We start from the raw sequence: 23,132 nt of genomic DNA, 5'->3' as shown, positions 1-23,132 counted from the left end.
TAACGGGATTCAACACTGATGAAAAGAAATAATGAGGGAAAAGACAACTGCACGGTGGTCTCGCTTTGCATTGTGGGCATGGGCTCCTCCCCACGTGTCTGAGTGGAGCAGAGTCAACATGGTACAGACAGACTTCAGCTGTAGCGAGAGTTAGATAGTGCTCAACAACAGCTCTACGCATCACATTCCTGGACGGCTCACACACGGATGAGATAGCTACAACTGTACAGTGAAGTGTGCAGGTGAGAGCAAAATGTGGATTAAATGTTGTTTATGAAAACCAACATGTGAAATCAGGCCCTGGTAACGGACTGTGTTATTTTGACTGGCATGTGTACGTTAGCACGCCAAGCTAGCTGACGAATGCTACGCTATGTACAGTACCACCGGCTACCCGCATGTTAGGCACCTTCGTTGTTTGCTTATAGGATAGAGAGGTGTCTAAAATGTTGCTCTTTGTCCTGATTTCTTTTCCATGCGTATACTTTTGTTTCTGAATGAAAATTTAGCCCGCAGTGTAGTACAGGCCTGTGACAAGTGGTTCAACGGGTCATATTTAGAAGGAAACCTTGATTTGTGGAACTCTCGCGACATCTGTCCGCGTTGCTTCTTCATTGTGCACGTTATCTAAACCAGGTTTGATTTAAAATGTGACAGCAGCGGTGGTTAACATCTGTATCGGCTTAGGGACAAATACACGTCTCTAGGGTTATGGAAAAATAATGATTTGGATTATATTACAACTCTCGCGAGATCTTCCACTGGTCTGGGGTTCTCTTCTAGAAACGACCGTTAAAAGGTTTGTTGCTAGCTTGCTAACCAAGCTAACGCAGCCAGAAATAGGACTTATTGTATAGGGTAATTGCCGGTAATGAGTATTATTACTATCTGAAACAGCTCTTCGACATGCTAACTATATGTAACGTTTGTCACGGTGTTTATACAAGGAGTGGTCATTTATTGCATTGTCTTGCATCAGATGAGTTTTACCTGGCTATGTCAGTGATAGCATCACTTGACAGACTGCATGATCATGGTCTAGCTGTCGGCTAACTTTAGGGTTTTCAGGGTTTACTCTCTGGAAGGGGGTTTATTGAAGACGGACCTTCTGCTAGAGATTTCCTTAAAACTGACACACTGAAACCCTTTGATAAAATTGTAATGAATTTTGATGCAACCTGGATATGCTGAATCACATTGTTCCTGTTACTGCTCCAGTTGCCTGGCTGTCATCTGTTTTCTTTGTTACCAGTCTGGGTGTAGCCACCTGGTAACAGTGATGGGAGTGTGCAGGTGTACAGTTAATTTCCTGTCACTCTGTGATTCCTTTGTTTCCAGGTTGGATCTCTGAGATCTGCTGCCGCTCCTCACCTGTTTCATCTCCTCTCCCCACCTCTCTGCTCAGACCAATATGGCCAGCGGGGATGATGATGACCCCATTATAGAAGAGGTATGTCCATAGGATGAGTAAATATGTATTCATCCAAAATAGTCCCTTACAAATGCAATATTTATTCCAGTCTGAGTAACATTTAAGCACCACAGTGCCTAGCTGCTTTTGGAAATTAAACTATACTTTTGTGACCAGATTTTAAAGTTTTCCATCTTTAGTAAGAACAAATTAGCTTGATACTGAGTACCCACACGGTGTGGGAAAATTAGGTAGTATAGAGAGATGGACTAATGCATTGTTGAGTAAGGCTGGGAATTGAGAACAGCAACTGTTGAGAACAGTTCCAAAATTGTCTGAAATTGCTCCACAGAAAGCATTAAATTAAAAATTAGGCTTTCTGTCCTCTTATCCTTGTCCTCATTATCATCGCTCACAAATTTGCTGGCTTCCACTGCACATCATGAATTCATTCATTATGAATGAAACAATAAATGCTGACTTCAGTGGCCTCCATGTTTACTGTCATATGACAGTCTTTGTTATTGTTCTTTTGCACATGGGGGTCGGTTCAGGGCCGTGACCAGGGCCTGTGCTGTGAAGCAGGATATAGGATTAGTGAGGATTCACCCTGGGTTTTCAGCCCTGCCATGGTGGTTCTCCTCTTGCTGTGATACATCCTTGTGGTAACTTATGCTGAATGCCTAGTCTTCTCTGGAGCAGTTCATGACATAAGAAAAACAGTTCCAGTTCTCCAAATTGTGTGATCCAACAGAACCATATGCCTCTAAGCTAATCAGTTGCTTTTATCGATGCAGGCATGTTTTTCTTGGGATGAGCCGTTCTGATACAAACCAGAATCACTGGGCTGGCTACTGGGGTGTGAGAAGTATTATCTGATACAATCCGTTTGCCTAAACAATCACATAAATTGCTTATCTAAACTCTGAGTGACCTGCTGTAAAGGGAGAAGTGCCACAAGGAATACAGATGAAAGTGTTTTTAATTTTAGTTGTTTGAATGGTGCTGACCAATCAAAAATGCTACAGTGTGTGAAAAAGTTTTAATAAAATTAAGCAGCAGTATAACTGAGTCATGTAGTGGGCTGTGTATTTCTTCCGTCAGGGGAGTGGAATATTTGTGTCACAATTTGACACTGATGTTTTTTTTAGATGGCTAGGTTAAACAAAGTGCATCCATTAACGGTTATTAATACTTTAAAGGTATTATTAACAGCTTAGTTTTTTAAGAGAGGGGGGAAAAATTATGAGATCATTATTTGTATCAGCAGAGACTCCATGTTGCAGTATTGATATTGAACATAAACATCACAAAAGTGGTATTGAGCTATCTCTCTGTTTTTCTGAGAGTTCACCTTTCAAAAAAATGACATCAAATGTTTGTACACTGCTGGAAACTTTAAACAAGAAGTTGTCATCGTGTAGAAGAAGAAACTGTCAAAAGTATGGCTTCATTTCAAGAAGAAAGATGACAACAGTGCTAGTTATTATGTCTGTAATATGATCATATGAAGTCAGGGTGGAAACATCAGAAGTATGTTGAAACATCTTTCATCACAACATTGACTTAAATTCCAGGAATGCCATTTATGATCTTGTACTCTACGCACGAGTGTCACTCCTTCCCAGACAAGCGGCATGTTGGTTACAGAGGATAAATATCCTGTTATAATAACATTAGCACCACACAGGCAGGCTTAGCAGAATTTTTATTCGAACAGGAAACGGGTATGAAAACAAATGCTGTACAAACTTTCTCTCACTTTATCCCTCTTAGATAATGGCATTAGTACCAATAAAATATTAACATTTCCCATCCCTGTGTGGTGCTGCTTCAAACTGAGTAAACAAATGCAAAAAAACAGGAAAAACACTGAATTAAAAAACACAGCAAGTACAAACAAACAGCACCAGGGAGAATCACACATTTCTATAAAAAGATTAAAAGTTTAAATTCATATAATGTCTTTGTAGCAAAGAAGATTTATCAGTTCCTCACATCAGTTTATTTATTCAGAGAATAACTTTGACCTATGTTTCTCTTTCTCTTAGATTGATGTGTACCTTGCTAAAAGCCTTGCAGATAAGCTGTATCTTTTTCAGGTGAGCTTCTTCTTTGTTGCACTTAATGCTGATGAGTACTTTGTGTGTGTCCATGTGTCCTGAGTCACTCACTAATCACCGTTATTATGTTTTCTGACACAGTACCCTGTCCGACCAGCCACTATGACCTATGATGATGTCAACCACTTAGCTGCTAAGATCAAACCCAAGCAGCAAAAGGTAAAACTTATTATTTACCTATTTTATCATCCATCAGTCTGGAAGGTAGTTGTGATGTCTTTTTCTTGTTCCACCCATAACCCAGGTGGAGTTGGAAATGGCGATCAACACAATGAGTCCAAACTACTGTCGTAGCAAAGGAGAGCAGATCGCTCTGAATGTGGACGGGACAACTTATGATGAAACCAACACCTATTCAGTGTACGTCTGCTGTTTAACCTCATCTGTTTACATGTTTACTGTCCTTTGTGGTCAATGTGAGCTGGTTATTACTCACAACCAGTGTTTGAAAGCAAAGGTTTGACATTTTGGGAAATGTTTGCATTCTTGCCAAGAGTTAGATGAGAAGATTCATACCACTCATGTATGAAAATACAAATATAAAGCCAGGTGACTATTAGCTTTGCCTAAAGACTGCTAACAGACTCAAATAGTAGGACAAAGAGAGCAGAGACGTTCTCCAAGGTGGTGGAAGCAGTTGAGCAGCTGATGGTGTTGACAAGCAATGATAAACTGTCTAACCCTTCAGGCTAACGTTAGCTAGCAGCATGATAGGCTGGCAGTTAAAATCTCCCCTCCTATAGGTGAAGAATAAACAACCCATGTTGACGAGCCTCCCCAAACACTTTCTCATCCAGACTTGTTAAACTTGTGCTTTTGTTTATTCTCACTGCAAAGTATCACTACAGCAAGTTGTTGCACCATGTCAGCCTCGGGTTTGTTTACATCTGTTTTCCCATGAGATAACATGAGATCATGCTCCCAATGAGACCACGCGAGACTGTGCTCCCTCTGATAAATAATCATTAATATACAAAAGATCTGAGCACTAACGTGGAGCATGCTCAGAGAAAATCTAAAATTTATGTAATAGGCAGTGACTAATTGTGAACACTTTCCTTTTAATTTTGATGGAAAATTTCATTCCATTCCATTAAAGAATCAGCCGAAATCAGAATTGTCTGGTCAGGTTTTTTTTAAAAATCAGAATCAGTGCATTTTTGAAGAAAAGACTGTCAAAAAAGCAGTGCACAAAAGTCGGTTTCTGTTTTAGGGGGTTATGTGCAGGACTGGCAAGTTTTCAAACCACATCTGATTTGCAAAAATCACATTAGACATGCTTTTTTGCTGTCCAGACTTTCTAAAATCAATTTGGATATGCTAAAAAAAAAACAAGTTGGGACTGGCAGTCTGAACAAGGCCTTAGTGAACCCTTCTCCTTTGTCAAGATAATCCATCCACCTGACGGGTGTGGCATATCAAGATGCTGATTAAACTGCATGTTTATAGCACAGGTGTGCCTTGGACCAGTCACAATAAAAGGCCTCTTTAAAATATGCAGTGTGATCACACAACTGCTCACTGCAGGAATGTCCAACAGATCTGTAAGACATCTCCAACATTGAGTGTGTCAGATCAACCAGCAAGGAAACTGAACATTTTAATTAATTTATTTCAACAAAGTATAACCTTGTTGATCATATCACATGAAAAAATGATGGCCGTATTAACACGATGGATGATGTATCCTTACAAATTCAACTGCTTTACACCTCTTGTCCGTTGTTGCAAGAGAAAAGGTCCCAAATGGAGTTTGAGGAAAACTTGGACGAGTAAGGCTCATTAATAGTTAAGTTGACCTTAGGGGGCAGCACTATTTTAACAAATTTAAACAAGATTTGAAAGAAATAAACCTTTTTCTCTGCACGGTTTGAGATCTTTTACTTTGTGCCAAAAAACCAAGACGTATACAACACATACATGAGTGTGGTATCAATCTTCTGATCAAACTTGTTGCAACAATACAAGTAATTTTATTTTCCAAAATGTTAAATATTCCTGTAACAGATTAACTGGAAACATGATCTCAAAGTGAAGTTTTGGCAGATTTTTCAGTGTTCTTCTCTTGTTTGTCTTCTGCAGGAAAATGATGGATAAACAGACGTTTTCCTCCATCCAGGCCACCACCAACACCTCCAGATACGCTGCTGCTGTGTTTCGCAAAGGTGTGACCTGCTTCTGTTTGACGCTTTAGCACCACGCTTGTGTATTGGTTTCTCTAACCTTGTTTCTGCTTCTAGTAAATACACAAAGGTCAATAGCATGTTCACAGAGTCCATGTTAATCTTTATCAGTGTTAGACTTATCTTTTCTTTGAGCATTAACTTTTACCGTGTGTTTATGTTGGTAGATAACCAAATGTCAATATGATCGACTTCATGACAGTCAAACACGAGTCTACAATCAAACGCAGGTGTATTTTTACTGTTTTGGTTTCTGATCGTTCTAATATTTCCGATGTCAACAGGTGAGCTTCACGTCACACCTCTGACGGGAATCCTCCAGATGAGACCGAGCTTCTCGTATCTGGACAAGGCTGACAACAAAACCAGAGAGAGGGAGGCGGCCAATGAAGGTGTGTTTTCATGTTTCCCAGGTTAAATATATGAGACAGAGACAGATCAGTGTTAGTTGTTTTTCTTAAATAACAGAAGATCGTGTGTAAAGATTTTACTTTTGACTGCTTCTGATTTACTATCTTGTCATTCACCAACATCCTAAGAGAGATCAATTGAAATAAAGGGCAGAATTCAGTAGAAAACTATGACTGGTAACTGATACCAGGATTTTTTTTAAGCAAAAATGCAACAGTTGCTGCTTCCAGCTTCTAAGATGTAATGATCTGCTGCTTTTTCTCTGTTTTATATTGTTGTAAACAGAAGTTCTTTGGATTTCGACTCCTGTTCAGGCAAATTTAAAAATACTAGCTTGGACTTAGAGGAAATATTTTGAGAATTTTTCACTGTGTTCTGACAGTTTATTACAGAAGGCTATTAGGTGCAGGCACAAGGGAAAATGAGAGAATTTGTTTTCATTTTGCATTTCAAATAAAGTCAAAATAGTATTTCAACTTAATTCTTCTTTTCTCAACATTTTGAACTCTTTGTTTTAATAATAAAAAAAACACCTCTTCTAAATCCTGTTTATTATGCATGGCACTAATTTATTCTTACTATTTCAAGTGTATTTTCAAAATGCAAAATACAAAAAACATCTTCCTCCACCTCATTTTTTTCATTTTTATCCCTTTAGGCCTGACCCCAGTACTCCGTATTTTATAAACAAAACAACGAGGCGATAAAATAATCTGCATTTTAATGGAGAATGAAAATAATGAATGAATACATTAGTTGTAACTCTGTGCCCCTACAGCAGAGCTCACATTAAAAAGAAAACTTATAAGTCTTATTAATGGGAAGAATTTTGGCCTATTTTGAGAAAGAAAATTAAAGATGATGCCTCTATCGATTTTTAAATATGGTTTATAACATTGCTCGAGCTGGAGTGATCATATATGATGGCTGTTATATGACCAGAGTCTTGTGTCTGCAGGTGGAGATTCCTCCCAGGATGAAGCTGAGGAAGACGCCAAGGCCATCACGGTGCACATACACACTCACCGACACACAGAAACTCACGATTACACAAGAGCCACTTTTTGAACTCATCGTTTCTAAACATTTCTCTTTCACTCCAGGTGAGGTTTGCTCGTCCCGAGTCGGAGCAGGCCCGACAGAGGAGGATTCAGTCGTACGAGTTCCTCCAGAAGAAGCAGGCGGAGGAGCCGTGGGTTCACCTCCACTACCACGGCGTCAAGGTAGGGGGAGCACTCTCTGTGTGTCCATCAGAATACATGTATGTATGTGTCCATAGAAATGTGATGGAGTTTGTACTTTCCCCTATTTGATTATGTTTTCCTTATATTATACAATACAATACAATAATAAACAAAAAGGAACGCCAGCCATGGTAACAAAAAATCTGGGCATGTGCTGAGTAGGACAATATAAACATACAAAACAAAAGAACAAAGGAAAAAATGATCAAAAATAGGAATATAAGTTTAAATAAATAATATAACAAATAACACAGTAAAGTTAAGTAATAAATCAAGTATAAAAAAACAATCTTCAACATGAATTAAAGGTTAATACATTCAGTACACTCATTGATTTGTAGAATTGTGCACATTTTAGCAGTTATTTTACAGATTTTACATTCATATACTTCAATACAGTCTAAACTTGTCACAAAAAGCATTGAAGACCTGTTATTTATAACTGTGTTAGTGATCATCTAATTTTAGGACGGGGTATGTTATCCAACAGTGTGTTGTGTTGTAGTTGTCTCACTGTATGTGTCATGAAGTGTTTCTATCATCCGTTTTGTCTTTCTCGTTTTATTTAAATTCAGGATGGGCGTTCGGAGCATGAAAGGCAGTACCTGTTCTGTCAGTCAGTGGACGCCTCAGAGAACTCTGAACTGGTCAAAACTCCCAAGTGAGTCTGAATAAAAGATACTTGAATATGTTTTTTTTTTTACTCTGATTTGGACTGGTAGTCTGGATTATCTCTTAGTTGGGGTCTTTGGGATGTTCTTTTGATTTCTGTACCGTTTTCCCTGGTCGTCAGTAGTCAATTCATGTAAATGAACGTACTGCCATAAAGCAATCTTACCAGTGTTTTCTGCCACCAAACTAGTTGATTGGTCTGATTGCAAACATGGAGATGTTTTGGCCGTGGTGGCTTATATTGCTTATATTGATTGGTTTATATGATATGGCTTACATTCAGTCATTTGCCTCAGGAACAGTAAAGGTTTTATCTTATCTTACTGATACACATTTAAAAAGTAAAACATCTCCTACCAGGACTTCACTTGCCATGTAATTCCTGATTGATTCCTCTTTACATGCTCACCTCCGCTCACCTCTGACTTCTGTGATTCGTGCAGGGAGTACCTGGCCATGCTGATGCCCCCTCTCACAGAGGAAAAAGTGTAAGTGTTTCTCACATTTCAGACCAAAGGTATGAGGTTTAAATTACATAACAATTTCAGAGATGTTTCATAAACAATGTTTTTCTGCTTGTCAGTGTGAAGCCGGTTGGTCCCAGTAACGTGCTCTCCATGGCTCAGCTCCGAACTCTGCCACTGGGAGACCAAGTCAAGACCCTGATGAAGAACGGTAAAGACAACACATTGAGACAAAATCATATCAAATCAAATCAAATCACATCTGTCAGATCGTAGGGCTATAACATTTGTTTTTGTGAAATTGATCATTGTGACATACTGTACACTTCTCCACCCGTGTATTTTTTCTTTGTGCCAGACGGGGGCGACAAAAGATTACCAGTGCTGTCAGACATGCTTTATGTGAAATGGTTCAAATCAGAATCGGGTTTATTGATTCAAGATTTGATACTTTTTTGTTATATTAACATGATTGATTGGAATTAAAAGAGGACAGGAAAAGATGAAAAATAGTAAAACCACTCTCTCATGAAACATGAATACATTAAACAAAGTTTAAAACAGGTGTGAACAGATGCAATAATTCCAAAAGCAAATATTAGTGTATAAAATGAAGAAATTGAAGTCCAACACATAGGACAGCCATAAATAAACACTTCTTTCCTTTACCGTGTCTCCTCTCACCTTCAGTCAAAGTGATGCCGTTTGCTAACCTGATGGGCCTCCTCGCCTCCGGGACGGACTCGACCGCAGTGCTGCGCTGCATCCAACAGGTGGCGCTGCTGGTTCAGGGAAACTGGGTCGTCAAGAGGTGAGACCAGACGGCCTCAGAGCAGATGAATTTAAACAATGTCACAAAAAGTTTTACACAGATTAAAGGTGTTGTTGTAAAATGAAGATTCAGAGTTGCATCCAACACAAGCCACAGTAGAGCTCTGCAGCCTGCAGTGAGAAGGAACTGTGTTCTTTATGATTTAATAATTTTTCAAATTAAATTCAGAAACTGAGTGATGTTTCTTTGTTTTTTTCCCCTCAGTGATGTTCTGTATCCTAAAAACACCTGCAGTCCTCACAGCGGTGTCCCTGCTGAAGTGCTCTGTCGTGGTCGAGACTTTGTGGTGAGCTGCTGTTTTTTCTTTATTAAATTACCCTGAATATGTGTTTTGTGTTTGTTCAACATTATGTCATAGTGACTCAGTTGTTCCTTTTGTAGATGTGGAGGTTCACTCTGGAGCGCTCTGTGATGAGAAAGGAGATTACATCCATCATCAAAGTAAGGATTGATTGGTAATAACTACTAAGGATGCCTCAACAGATTGCATTTCCTGAATTGTGCATCTTTGTGCCAAAATAATTGAGTTTCATGTAGGTTTTCTCTTAATCTGTGTAATTTGCTGCAGAGGCTGCTTTCATGGAAAATTAGTCTCTTGGGTGTTCCATTTTGTAAGGAAGTGTGTGGCTGTGAAAACAAATCTCTCTCTGGGATGAGAAATCTAAGTTATTTTAAGTGTGATTATACTTTATCTTCTTAAATTTTACTTTGTGTTAGACTGAAATGGTTGACTATATCACAAGAATATGCAGAAATAGCGGAATTACTAAATGAAATGGTAAGCTTCTTCAAATAAAGCGGTGATGAGATTAAATTGCATTCATTCTTGTAATTGTTAGATCACTTGTTCTTTATACGAGTGCAACAAAACGGTCTTCACCTGGAACAAGCTCAGTGCCACCACAGTCTTTCATAGTTGTTGAGAAGCTGAGCAGGAGTGTCTTTGAACACTTGCTTCTTCCTTCACCTCGAGGCTGCGGTTGTTTTGTTCATTCAGGTAAACAGAACTAACAGGTTCTTCCTTCCGTCTGTGTCAGCTTCCTCCAGAGGATGTGAAGGAGTTCCTGGAGCATGTGGCAGCTCCTCGAGTCAACCGGGGCTGGGAGTTCCTGTTGCCTACTGATGTAGACTTCATCAAGAAACACCCAGATGTTGCCCACAGGCAACACATGCTGTGGCTTGGCATCCAGAGCAAGTAGGTTACACTCGGAGGAGCAGGAGGAATGTTTTCACCTCAAAATCAAAATACCTGTAGTGCCATTTATCCATCTAGATTGTTTTGGAGATATCAGCTGTATGATGTGTGAGCAGTTTCAGTTATTTTCCTTCTGCCAAACAACACCCGCCTGTGGTATCACCGCACAGAAGTAGACATGCATCAACCTGCGGACAAGATATTACAGCTCAGCTGAGGAGGGCGCCATTAACGGTTACAATCCCGCACTGTCACAAGCACAGGCCTCGTGTCCTTTAGTTGCCCACTTCCCTCTGTGTGGTGATATGGTTTGCAGGCGGTGAATGTGCTAAAAGAGCGTCATGTTTTTGGTGAACATGTCAGTTTGGAAATTAAGGAACGAGAACATGAGTGTTGTTCTCTCCGGAGAAAGTTAAGGATGCTAATCTCATCAGTCGCTTAAAAAAGTATGATGCAGACTTGCAGTAGAAAGACATTCTCAAGGTGTTCTAAATAGTTGTCAATAACTATAGATATTAACTAATCCTGGGCATTTGAATTCATGCAAAAAACAAATACTGTGCAGATTTAGTTTGTCATTATATGTACTCCAGCGTCCCTGGGCGGAGAGACGAGGAGAGAAAACAAACCGAAGAAATGAATGTGAACACGCTCATTTTAATTTCTGTGAACTGAACTTTGAGCGAGTTCTTGTGAAGTGTGAACTTGCACAATACTGTTAGTGGGTGTAGGTTGGTAGAAAGAAAGTAGTTCCTGCATGAAACTGTTCACAACAAGGTCTGTGGGTTATATTGAGTAACCGGGTCATGACTTTTGGAAAGAGACATTGATGCTGAGTTTTTCAAATGTATATTTGCACCATAAGACGAGTGTCGTCTAGTTCTGTTAATATTTGAGAGAAGGCAGACGTCGCTACAGCCGATATCTCCAGAACTCTGCAACTCACAACAAAGTTGTCTTTAAAAATATGTGTTGTTGATTTTGGGGTGAACTGTCCCTTTAAATCAAGAATCTGTACAGTTTTATTATGGTATTCTTGTCAATCATGGCGGTTCTATTAAATCTTGTTTTAATGAGTGCCAATGTTTGTTTTTCCTTTAAGGTTGGAAAAGGTCTTTAACTTCTCTAAAGAAGACTTCATGCCAAAGAATTCCCTTCAGCCTGGTGTGTACTGACGTCTGTTTGCTGTTAATACATTACAAATTAAATATTCAGCAGAAATGATCTTGCATGAGCTGATGTGTGTTTTGTTTTCCAGAGCCTGTTCATGTCAGTGGGGAGCAGCGTCTGAAGGCGGCTCAGGAGCGTGCACAAGAAAAGCAGGCGTCACTGCAGAAGGACTTCGACGCCAGACGGTCGGGAAACCGAGTCCACATCAAGCAGGAACCCACCAGCGACCGGGAAGATGAACCAATGGACACCTCTTCTCCCCCGTCCTCCTCTTCCATCCCCAACGGCTCTGTCAACGGTTACCCGAGCGCCGCCTCCCCCGGCTTCGATCACACTAACGGTAATGGGGCCACCGACCCGTCGTCCCTGGAGCTGCAGGACTTTGTGTTAAAGACTTTCAGGAAGCATTTTGTAGTGACGCTGAACGAGTTTAAGAGGCTGTTTAACCTTCACCTGGCTTCCATGCCGGTGGGACGGAGCGTCTTCCACTCCATCTCGGACCACATGCTACAGGACGCCATACTGCTCAGCCACTGCAAACAGATAATGGTGCCTGTGAGTATTAAAACAGGAGATTGTCTTCTACTGACCAACCTCAGGATTTACTCAGAAATTCATTCACACTGGATGTTTCTATTTTCCCTTCCTTCTCTCAATCTGTGGAACGTATACTTGTCACTGTGAGGTCGTGCACAGACTGACAACAGTCTGACAAAACACCACAAAGGGCTGCGTCTGGGCTTGTTATGAAAGGCGTCAGTGAGAAGACGAGGGACAAGCATCAGACATCAGAACACTGCAGAGCAGTTAGTATTGCTTTGAGGCAGGAACAGCAGTTTTCCCATCAACACTTGCTCATTAGACAGAGTGGTTAATGCTCCTGCAAGATATTAGTGATTTATGTATTGGATGACTGGAAGAAAATGACAACAGTTTAGTAAAATTTTTAAATAATTTTTGTAATCAAAAAATGCCAAAAATTTACAGGTTCTGGCCTCTTTAATGTTAATATTTACTATACTTTACTATACTACTGTTCCTATTTTTTTCTCATATTTTTTGGAGTGCCTGGATTGTCTTCCTGTTTATTCTGTTTTTTCCAAGCGCACCCATCACATTTTTGTCTTTGTATTTCCCTTAATATTTGGGGGGTTTGGATTATTGGTCAGATAAAATGAGACAATTGAAAACATCACTCTGGGCTATGGGACATTGATAGGTGGCTCAGTTTGATGACAGTTTATCGATAAAACAATTAATTAAGAACATAATTAGTAAAGTGAGAGTGCTGCACAGTAAAGAACAAAACGGTCTGTATGGTGTGGATAACCTGGATAAAATATTTTATCACAGTTAGAGCTGAAGCATTTGATTAATTGATTTATTGGTGTACATTTTTTAAGCGAACATGTAGAGCGAGAATAATTATATTCACAGCAACGCCTGCACACTTACTCCATGCCACAAAAGTTGAATAGTGACCATGTTTCAATCCCAGTTGGATCTTCGGGTTCAAATTCCGACCTGACAATCATCCAAGTGAGATCAAAACACTGTCATTACTAAACTTTGGTGGCAGTAAATGTAAGCAAACATGCCAAAAAAAAACTTGCAGGCTCCAGCTTTTCAAATGTGATGATTTGCTTTTGTCATATTTTACATATCAGTAATTGTTTAATTATTCTAATCAAAGAGGACTAAGTGCTGAAGTGTCAGACCAAACTTAAGTTCAAACTCAGCCTTCATTTTGATCTCAACTACACACCTGCAAAGTTTTGTGACTTGCACAGTTCTAACATATTGGGAAGATCTGTCCACACACATACAAACACCTGGCCAAGTACTCAGAACAGCTTCTGTTGTAGTCCCTACTACATGAAGTGTCTCCAGGACCACATTTTCCTATGATGACATACAAACAAAGCGAAGTAAATACCAACAATGCTGTTGCGGCTGGTCATAATAGTAACTTATCAACACTAATCACATTATACGTAATACTTTGGTAGAAACAAAATCACTCTACCCTTGTGTTTTTTGGATTAGAGACTGCTGAGTCTGCACGCTGTGACGTCAGTGCAGTAGTAGCATTTAAATGGATGAATGAATGTCCGAGTAATTCTGATCCAGTTTCTGCTGCTCTGATGTAGGGTCATTTCAAACTTGTCTATTAATAAGAAAGGTTAAAAGCGTCTCTGTCTCACCTACACATCTTATTTTGAGGTGCTGAGATTAAAATCTCTTTTGTCTTTGATTCTGAGCTTTGGTTGCTGCTATTCTGGTCTTTGTTGAGTTAAAACTGCCTGTTGATGCTGAATTCTGGGGTTTCGTCCTCGCTGGCAGCCTGAATGCAGCTATCGGTTTTCTCGCACAGAGTAACGACATTAACGGTCGTTTTGCTTTCTGAGCGCTTTGTTGCTTATAAAGCGGTCGGTGCAGTGAAGCAATGCAAACCTGGTTCTCAGGTTCCACACAAGTTCCAGCAGCCACCTGATACTCTGTGTTTGCATTGTGTTAGTCTGTCTGCTGTGTTTGTAGGCTGCTGTGTAGGTTTAATATAGACGGATGCGATCTGTTATCATTGTTATTATGAAGCAGTGTCTTACTTGGCGTGGTGTTTGCTGACAGGGCGTGGAGTGGCGTGGTCTGAGCCACATGCTCTTGTTTCATTACTTAGCCTCGTGTCCTGCAGGGACCAGCCGTGTCCTGGCTCAGGTCTGATCCCATCTGTATCCTGACGTTAGAGGATTTTAACCGCCGTAGGGGAGGGAATGGCCGGGTGTCATCTTTGTTACACAACAGATTATTTAACCTCAAAGTAAATCTCGTTACTGCTAAAAGGACTGATCCAGTTGGTTGTTTGCAAACGCAGGCAGATCTGGAATGAGGAGACTGGCCTTCTGCATAGACGTAAACATTGTTTAAAATGCTGGACAGTTCAGATCAGTTTTGACTCGATGGATTGTGTCTGGAGGTTAATCCTGGTTTGCGCCCAGTGTGGTCCTTCTGCTCACAGCAGTGCACCGTCTCTCCTTGTTTTTGGCTTCAGACTAGAGATCAAACAGACCAATTAAAGGAGTAGTTTGGATTTTTTTTTTAAGTTTTGTTGTATGAGGTGTAGATGGCTGTTGATAATACCCCAGACCAACCAGACTCCTTTTGTCACTTTACCTCACAGAACTGACAGTAAGTTGCTGGTACAGTTTTCTGCTAAATTGCCATGTGATGGTGTCCATAGTGAAACATCTGCAATGAACAATGACATAATTGTTTTTTTGGGGCAGTGGGGGTTTAACTGTCCCATAACAGAAAAGCCAACTTGCACACCACTTTAGTTAACGCTGCTTCCCACTGTCGCTCTGATGACAACTTCCAGCTCTCTCACTCAGCCAAGACAAATTCTCCTATTTAGGGAGCAAGCTGATCAACTCTCACATCCCTGCCAGGCGATCGTCCGACCTACCATCACTGTGCCAGGTTTAAATGGGCCTTCCTTTCTGCACTATGTTTGTAACTTAGTTGTGGTAAGCTTGAAGCAAAAATAGCTGCTAAGCTATGTGAACAATAGCAGAATGGTTGAAAGAAAAAACACTAAAAGCAGCCCGCTGAAAAGACACTGTGCTGCCGCCAATGTAACAGAGCGTCTTGGGTTCACCTGTCTAGGCTGTTTTAATGAGAAAATCATAAATGGGGCATGGGGACGTTACTGCACCAACCAACAGCAATAGCTTCTTTTCTCTCCCACATGTCAATAATGGAACAAACCTCCAGCTGCACAGTAACCCCGAGGTGACAAACTACCTCTAATATAGAGGGCTTTTAAATCACAGTGTTATAAAGGTAGAGGGCTCAGTGGTTGATGACTGTCAGTCATCGGCAATGGACGGTGAATTGTCCATTGGCTCAATCCTGGTACCTGGTCTACCGCTGCCTCGATCGGTTAGTTTATTCGTGTGTTATTGTGTGACTTCAGTGGATCCTAACTAAGCCTTTAAAGCTCAGAAGTACAACACCGCTTCAGAAAATTCAAACTATCCCTTCAGTGTCTGAGAGACAGGAAAGCAATTTGACATTGCTATAATGTGCCAGTCCAAACATAATGTCATAGTTTCTGACCATTGAGAATATTTTATTTAAGTGTGTTGTGATCACTGGTGCAAGTTGAGAGTTCAAGCTAGGTGCATTTTTAGAGGTCCGATGTTGTTTCTAACATTTCTGTTTCCTTCTGACTTCAGTTTCCTGCTCAGAGCACAGCGGCCCCTGATGAACAGAAGGTGTTTGGTTTGTGGGAGACTGGAGAGGAGTTCGACAAGGTAAACATTCTTTATGTTACTTTATGAACAGCTTCACCACATCCTTCTTGTCTCACTTTACATGCGTTCTTTTGCAACAGAAACGCACCACAAACCACAAGTCAAAGCCTTCAGCGATCATGAATTTCACATGAACTTCAAAAAGCACATGCAGTGTGTTTCAGTGTGGGACATGACTGGCAAGTTGCAGTGAAAATAGGACACTAGATTCTGTTTGTCGGCCACAATCACAGTTAAAGTGTCAAAGTTGCACATTAAGTTTGTTTTTCCTCTTGCTTGTTTCTGAAATATCAAATGGGAGGCAGTGACAACTTTGTGTTAGTTTAGCTGCAAGTGTTTGCAGAAGACCTCCTTTAAAATGTGAAGATCAATACCACTTCTGTTATATCTGTAGGCTAAATATAAAGCTACAACCAGCAGCTGGTTCGGTTAGCATAGCATCAAGACTGGAAATGGGGAGGCGGAAGGGGAAGCCTGGCTCTGTCCAAAGGCAACAAATTCTGCCTGTCAGCACATCTAAAGCTGACTAATTAACATGTTAAATCTTGTTTGTTTTACCATCACAACAACTGAAGTGTTACAGCAGCAAGTTGTGGTTTTAAGGGGATTAACTGCAGCAGTAACCACCTTAACTGTGTGTTCACAGTAAAATAGGGCAAGCTAGCTGTGCTAGCCAGTTAGCGCAACACAGTTAGTTTCTGAACAAGCTAATTATTGAAACAACAACAAATGAAGCTGACAGAACATCATCAGTGACTTCTGTATCACAACAGTGGTGGAAACAAAGCAGAAAATGAGAAGGCAGCAGAAACAAAGATGCAAATAAAATGTCAAAATAAAAGTCTGAACAAAAACATTTGAGCTGTGCAGACCCTGATAGTTAGTGTTTTCACACTTGTTTCCAGTCTTCTTATCCAACTCTTGGTTGAAAAGGCAAATGAGAGTATTTCCAAAAATGTTGAACTATTCCTTTAAATGAATTCTTCTGTTTTGTTTTTTTTTTGTTTTCCTCCTGCAGCACCGTCGGCTGTTGTACGATCTGTTCACGAAGAACTACCGTGTCAGGAGGAGCATGGTACAGGCCAGACTGGCGCAGGAGTTCGGAGACGTCCCAAAGGCGGACATCGACCGGCTGCTTAATGTGAGACGATGATGCGAGATGAGTTTACATTTTAAGGAACTTTTTTTTTGTCTCTTCATATTTAACTTGTCATCTGTTGTTCCAGGAGTGTTGCAGCAGCTACGCAGGGATGTGGTACCTCAAAGGAACAATCCAGTCCTGACACTGAGCGTCTGCCGCCCTGCAGTCACCGTCAGCCAATCAAATCCTCTCCCAGGTGTCCAGTGGGAGGGCAGTCAAGACAAATGAGAGCCAATCGCAGCTCGCCCAGCTCTGAGGGCGGCCGATTGGAGAACAAAGATGTCCGCCGTCTGCGCCGCTCAGAACATGAGGCTTTTCTCGTTTCAACTGAAGCATTTCTGACATTAATGTGAGCACTCTGACGCAGCGCGGAGGACAGAAACTCCTCACATACTCACACTAAGAGCTCGAGTCTGAGGGGGAAACACCAATATTAAAACATGAAGAAATAGCAACACATATATACAGTTTATCAGTAGATTTTTGGATTTATGACCTCATGTTTGATTATTTTTGAATTACATTTCTACCAGATCAGGATGGTGTTTACTATTGAAAGTGACTGTGGCTCAAAGTGCTTTCATTTTACTCCTGATCTGTATGTTTTACAGGAGAAAACATGTTTTACTTTACTGTATCTTCAACATCATTTAAAGGACAATTCCAGTATTTCTAAACCTGGGTGCTATTATCATTATTATTATTATTTTTTTTTTTACATGTCTTGAGTTTCTAAATGACTGAGCGATACAAAAACTTTTGGAACTGGTCCAGTGGATCCCCTCCAGCGGCAGCCACAAAATGGGCTGCAATGGCTGCAACATAATCCGTCGAAGGACGTCCATTCAGTATGTCTGCTTGTTTTTACCACTGAAAGGCTCAGATAATTATTCTAAGTGTCTGAAAAGATTATGGAAAAGATCCCTACAGAGATGGACCTTTTTGTTAAAGAGTAAGATTGTTTTTGTTTAACCAGAAACAGCCAGCATCGTTATCATTTTTGCTTTCTTCAAAGCCACCAGACTTTACTGACAAACAATACTTTTACCTCGCAGAACACAGGAGTTGCTGGTCTACTGCTGCCCCAATTGGTTAGTTTGTTTGTGTTATTGTGTGATTTTGGTGTTGGGGTGAAACTTGACATGTTTAAACCTCGAAGTCACTCATTAACGCAAACAAACTTGAGGTAGCGTTAGACTAGCAACTCTGTCCTCTGTGAGGTAAAATTGCTGTTTTTGTCATTGAAGTCTGCCATCTTTAAAGAACTCACTCTCCTAACAGAAAGGTCTGTGTCTGTAGTGATTCTTTGCATGTTGTCGGACACGTAACCCCCCATTTCGACCGCAATTTTTTCACTTGTACATATCACACAACAGAAGTGCTCTCACTTTAATCCATGCAGCTGTCTGCACCAGCTCTGCACATCTTAGCTGTTTTTTTTCTACAGTACATGTATGCATAAAACCCAGGTTTCCAAGTATAAAGGAACTGGATACATATATTTATTCACAATTCTTGGAGCAGGGTGTGCTTCTGAGCCAGTGACCAGCTCACTCTGTTTGGATTTAATCCAACAGACTCTCTCTTCACTTCACCCAGCAGCTGGGAAACAAGACACAGGAACTTCCTCAGTTTCTTCTGCGGTGTTTATTCAGGGGCAAACTGTACATTTACTGCCACTAGACAACTTCACTGCTGAACTTTAAGCCTTCTGCTCTGATTGCTGCCACCAGCACACTTATTTTCCTTTTCTTCTCTTTGCACGCGCACATACACACACACACACACACACACACACACACACACACTACTTTACTTAAGCCACAATCATATGCATCATGTTGATGGAAAAACAGAATATTCACACATTGAAGGAAGACTACAGAGAAAGTTTGGCTGCCGTTGCTTTGAAATTCCCAGAAAAGACAGATCCAAAACAAATGACGCTGCAGTGTGGCCAGAACGAGGTTGTCACACAAATGTGATGTTTGTGGTCTAGACACGGAGTTAGAATAACAATCTGAGCTTGTCAGTACGTCCACTAAAAGTGCTCGTTTTCCCACTGACAGGCACCTCAACCCCCAAGGGTTATGTTGCAGCCACTACAGCATGTTTCATCGCTGCTGACTGAGGCGATCTTCTGGACCAGTTCCAAAAACATTTATACCTATTAGTCATTTCAACCCTGAAATGTGTAAGAGTAAGGCCCAGGTTCAAAAATGCCGGTATTGCCCTCTAAGGCCTTGTGGTTAGAAATCTTTAAATTAGCAAACCTGACTGATTGACTGCAATCGCAAGAAGAAGCAAAGTCTCAAATGTCACGATGCTCATGTTGTACAACTGAAGTCACTTAATGTTTCTGGCACTCATGGACCTGGAAACTGCTGCATCCAATGTGGCTGTTCCTCACATTTCTGTATTATTCGGTTGAATGTGTACTGAAACATAAAATTTGAGAGAAAGTGGATTAAATGGTTTGTTTCTGGTTGAATGTGCAGAACAGTTTGAAGTCATTTTCCTTTTTTGAGAGAGACTGGTTTTGATGATGGCCAATAAAGATGCAGTTTTTAATACATTTTGATCATATATCTGATTTAATCCATCGTACAAAAAAAGCGGAACGGATGTGTCTGTGGACTGGATCGAGGTCCGGTACGAACGCTGGACCGTGATCTGAGCGGTGATGGGGGAGTTGTTGCTATGGATACGCTGGTGTATCGTCATGTGCTGCTATCTTGAGCCTCCATCTAAAGTGCCTCCGCCTCACAAGGCATTCAGGACAAAACTCCCACTCATTCATAAACGAAAAAGCAGGAACAGTCGTGCTTCGATTCTCACTTAAATAATTTAAGACATTTAAACCTTCAAGGAAACGTTCTGTATTTCAGGCTAATTTTAGTGGTAAATCATCAAAATACCGAGAGCTGTGTTTTGTTTTTTTCATTGGTTTGTTATTTTGCTCAATAAACATTGTAATGTCAACTTGTCAGATGTGTTTGCTGTCGTTATTAGTCATCAGTGACGATGTATTATGGGATGGGAACCTCTGAATGTTAGAAGACATGAATATACCTGAAGAGCAGCTTACAGAGACTTCGACGTCAGTCTATCCGTCGTCTGCATTCATAACGCCGTGTTGATGTCTCGTAGCACATGAACAAGAAACACAAACTGGTTTGTGGCTGCAGATTTTTGGGAAATGTTGGCTAAAATAAAAGGCTGCAAGTCCCACCCCAAGAAATCCTGTACTTCTGGAAAAGTACTACCCCTCAATCAGGGACTGTTCATGTTTTCAGACCATGTTCCCTGCAGTGGAAATACACCGAGTCCCTCAAAAGGTTCCTGCTCCCTGGGGAAAGTTCCTGCGGTGAGAACATGCTTCAGTTTAATGTTCGATTCAAGATTTCACTACTGCTAACTCAACATTTGTATGTACACGACAAGTTAAATAACCAACTATAAACTTTTATTTAATCAAAGCTCTGCATTTCTTGTTCTCATAGCTGATGCGCTTTTTTGTTCTTATCAAGATTCCTAGAAAATCTGTTTACTTCTGATCTGGTTCTTGTTTCTTAAATAATAACCAGGCTTTTCTGAAATCTAATTCTGGCCTCTCCGAAGTCCAGACCTAAATTTGTCCATTAAATACAGACTTGGAAGCTAAAATTGCCAGAAAGATCTCAGGGAGGGGTCAGGCGAAGCTGGACTAACACTACAGTATACTGGACAGCCACCTTCATGCCACTGTTTCAGGACATCTGTCTGACTGTAAGACTACATGCCTCTTTCATCCACAAGTACTACTGATATGCTTAATTGCAATTAGCTCTGGCTGCATTCCTTGTACTATCACTGGTATATTTGCACACATTTGTTCATGTTGTCCTCTTTTATTTTGCAACCCTTTCCTCTGGTGGGACAGTAAAAATAGCCTTGAAGCCAAAGAACATGTCTTTTTCAGCGCAAATCTCTAAAAATGACTTCAGCTCACACTTTCTGATGAGATTTTCACCCTAAATGTTCTTCAATTCACACCCTTCTCTCACTGCTCCCACTGTATTTATGCTTAATCGGTTAAAATTGCTAGTTGGATGGATGGATGAGCCCCAAAAATATGTTACTGCCACAACAACAACAACAACAAAATCTTTGGCTCTAATTTGTGACATGCAAGGTACAAAAAAAACACTAAACCTGAGAATTAAATTGTAAAACAAAGTGATTGTTATTCACAAAAAATGCCAGAATATCACCAAAACTATGGCAGTCAGTTAGCTGTTTTTAGTTGCTTACATGCTAGTATGTAATTTTGTTTAATACTGTTTTATTCTGCCACAGCAACACTATTTCCCATGGTGCTCGGGGACGTTTCATGTCTAATTTTAACCGTTAGTGATTCTTCTTTGTTGTTCAGTCTCAGCAGGGTGTCTGGCATCAAAGCAGTTTTATTACATCAGATGAAGAATCAGTGATTTATGATGTCCCAGATTAATTGTGACATCGACTCTATAAATAACGTTTAATCATATTCTGCAACAGAGTGACTCAGCAAAAAAAAAAAAGACACAAACCCGCCGACTCAGCTTGCTTCATGTTTTATGGCTCAGAGCAACAGCATAAACCATGAGGTCCAGTCATGAAACGGGTAAAAACACACCGCACGTACATACTGCAGATTATTCAGCACGTCACGCTTGTTAATAAGAACTACGTAAGACAGAAATGTAAAGTGACAGAAGAGCTTTGATAACGCGTGTGCAACCCTAAAGTGCATCTTAATGTGATTTCGAAGACATCTATGAACTATGTGCACACGGTGTTTAAGCTTAACAAGGACACATGAACGTCATCAGGCAGCAAAAAGCAACAGAAGTGCTGCGGAGAAAAGCTTCTAATCATACATGGCTTCATGATACATCAGCAGTTACATTATCAAGTACATTGAGTTAGTCTTTTGGTAAACCTCAGAACTTCCCTTTAATATAACATTCACTCACAGTCACCTAAACTAGCATACAATAATCAAGTATGGTTTTTTTTTTCAGATTGTTACAATTACAAAAAAATCTAATATATTTCAGCACCTTGAATCACCAGCTTTTAAACTCCTTCACCAACATCACGTCTGACACCACAGTGGTCATTCTTCCATTGGTCGCTCTTAAAGGCGCAGGCAGAACGATCACAAAGAAAGCTACATTTTTTTAATATATATATATATAGTTGCAAAGAAAAAAAATAAATTAAAAAGTTCACATTAGATTGTACAGCAGAAGATCAGTAAACAAAACAAACAGCAGACAGCAATAACATCTTATTTTATGGATCCCAAACTTCCTGACAGTCAGGATAGGAATTCTCTGTGGAAAAGCTGGGTAATTTGAGACTAATTACAGGGAAAATAGCTGAGGAAAAGTTATGAGTTTAATCAAGTTTCATATTATATCAAATGACAACATGAAAACGATGTGGAAAGGGGTTGTTTGTAGTTTAGAACATGTCTCAGTTAACTGTTTAGCTGAACGTCCCAAAATCGCTCTCATAACATCATTTTTGGCTGCTGAAGGCGGCGGTTTTCAGTGAAAAAGGTCTAAGAACTCACTGTGCTCTACCTGCTCAACACCAAACAGCAATCAGACAGTTACTTAACTGTTGAACACAGTGGAGCATTTAGCCGCTAAAAAGGTAGATACTTCCCTCAGGAGGTGGTGGAGACCAAAAATGGAGCTAAAAGAGAGTGGATGTTGGTTAATACGACTCCAAATGAATCTTATTTTTGTTTCCTGTAAATAAACTGCTTGCTAACTTAAAAGAAGGTAGTCACTGTAGGTATTGCAGGTTTAAAATAAAGAAAAAACTGTGATAAAACTGTAAATAAATTAATTGAGACAAATTTCACCGACTTAAAGTCTTTCTAGGTTACAACAGCAATCAGAGCTGAAATAATCTGTCATTAGTTGATTAGCTGATCAA

The 23,132-nt window shown here is 40.2% G+C and overlaps 1 protein-coding gene across 1 annotated transcript; it reads left to right on the top strand.

Moving 5' to 3' along the window:
• The first annotated feature begins 59 nt into the window (after positions 1-59).
• On the top strand, positions 60-17,829 carry polr3e (polymerase (RNA) III (DNA directed) polypeptide E). Its single transcript, XM_084741388.1, has 21 exons — positions 60-242; positions 1,339-1,450; positions 3,463-3,513; positions 3,616-3,693; positions 3,779-3,894; positions 5,617-5,699; positions 6,002-6,109; positions 7,087-7,136; positions 7,232-7,351; positions 7,948-8,033; positions 8,488-8,532; positions 8,628-8,719; positions 9,199-9,319; positions 9,545-9,626; positions 9,722-9,781; positions 10,378-10,535; positions 11,638-11,699; positions 11,794-12,260; positions 15,941-16,018; positions 17,037-17,159; positions 17,245-17,829. Exons 2-21 carry the CDS (start codon positions 1,412-1,414, stop codon positions 17,299-17,301), a joined length of 2,076 nt encoding a protein of 691 aa, XP_084597514.1. The 5' UTR covers positions 60-242; positions 1,339-1,411; the 3' UTR covers positions 17,302-17,829.
• Positions 17,830-23,132: the final 5,303 nt, after the last annotated feature.

This window comes from Lutjanus erythropterus, chromosome 17, assembly GCF_056507025.1.
Source record: "Lutjanus erythropterus isolate fLutEry1 chromosome 17, fLutEry1.hap2, whole genome shotgun sequence".
NCBI classification, from domain to species: domain Eukaryota; kingdom Metazoa; phylum Chordata; class Actinopteri; order Lutjaniformes; family Lutjanidae; genus Lutjanus; species Lutjanus erythropterus.
Note: the sequence above shows the minus strand (reverse complement) of the source record. Positions and strands in the feature narration are given on the sequence as shown.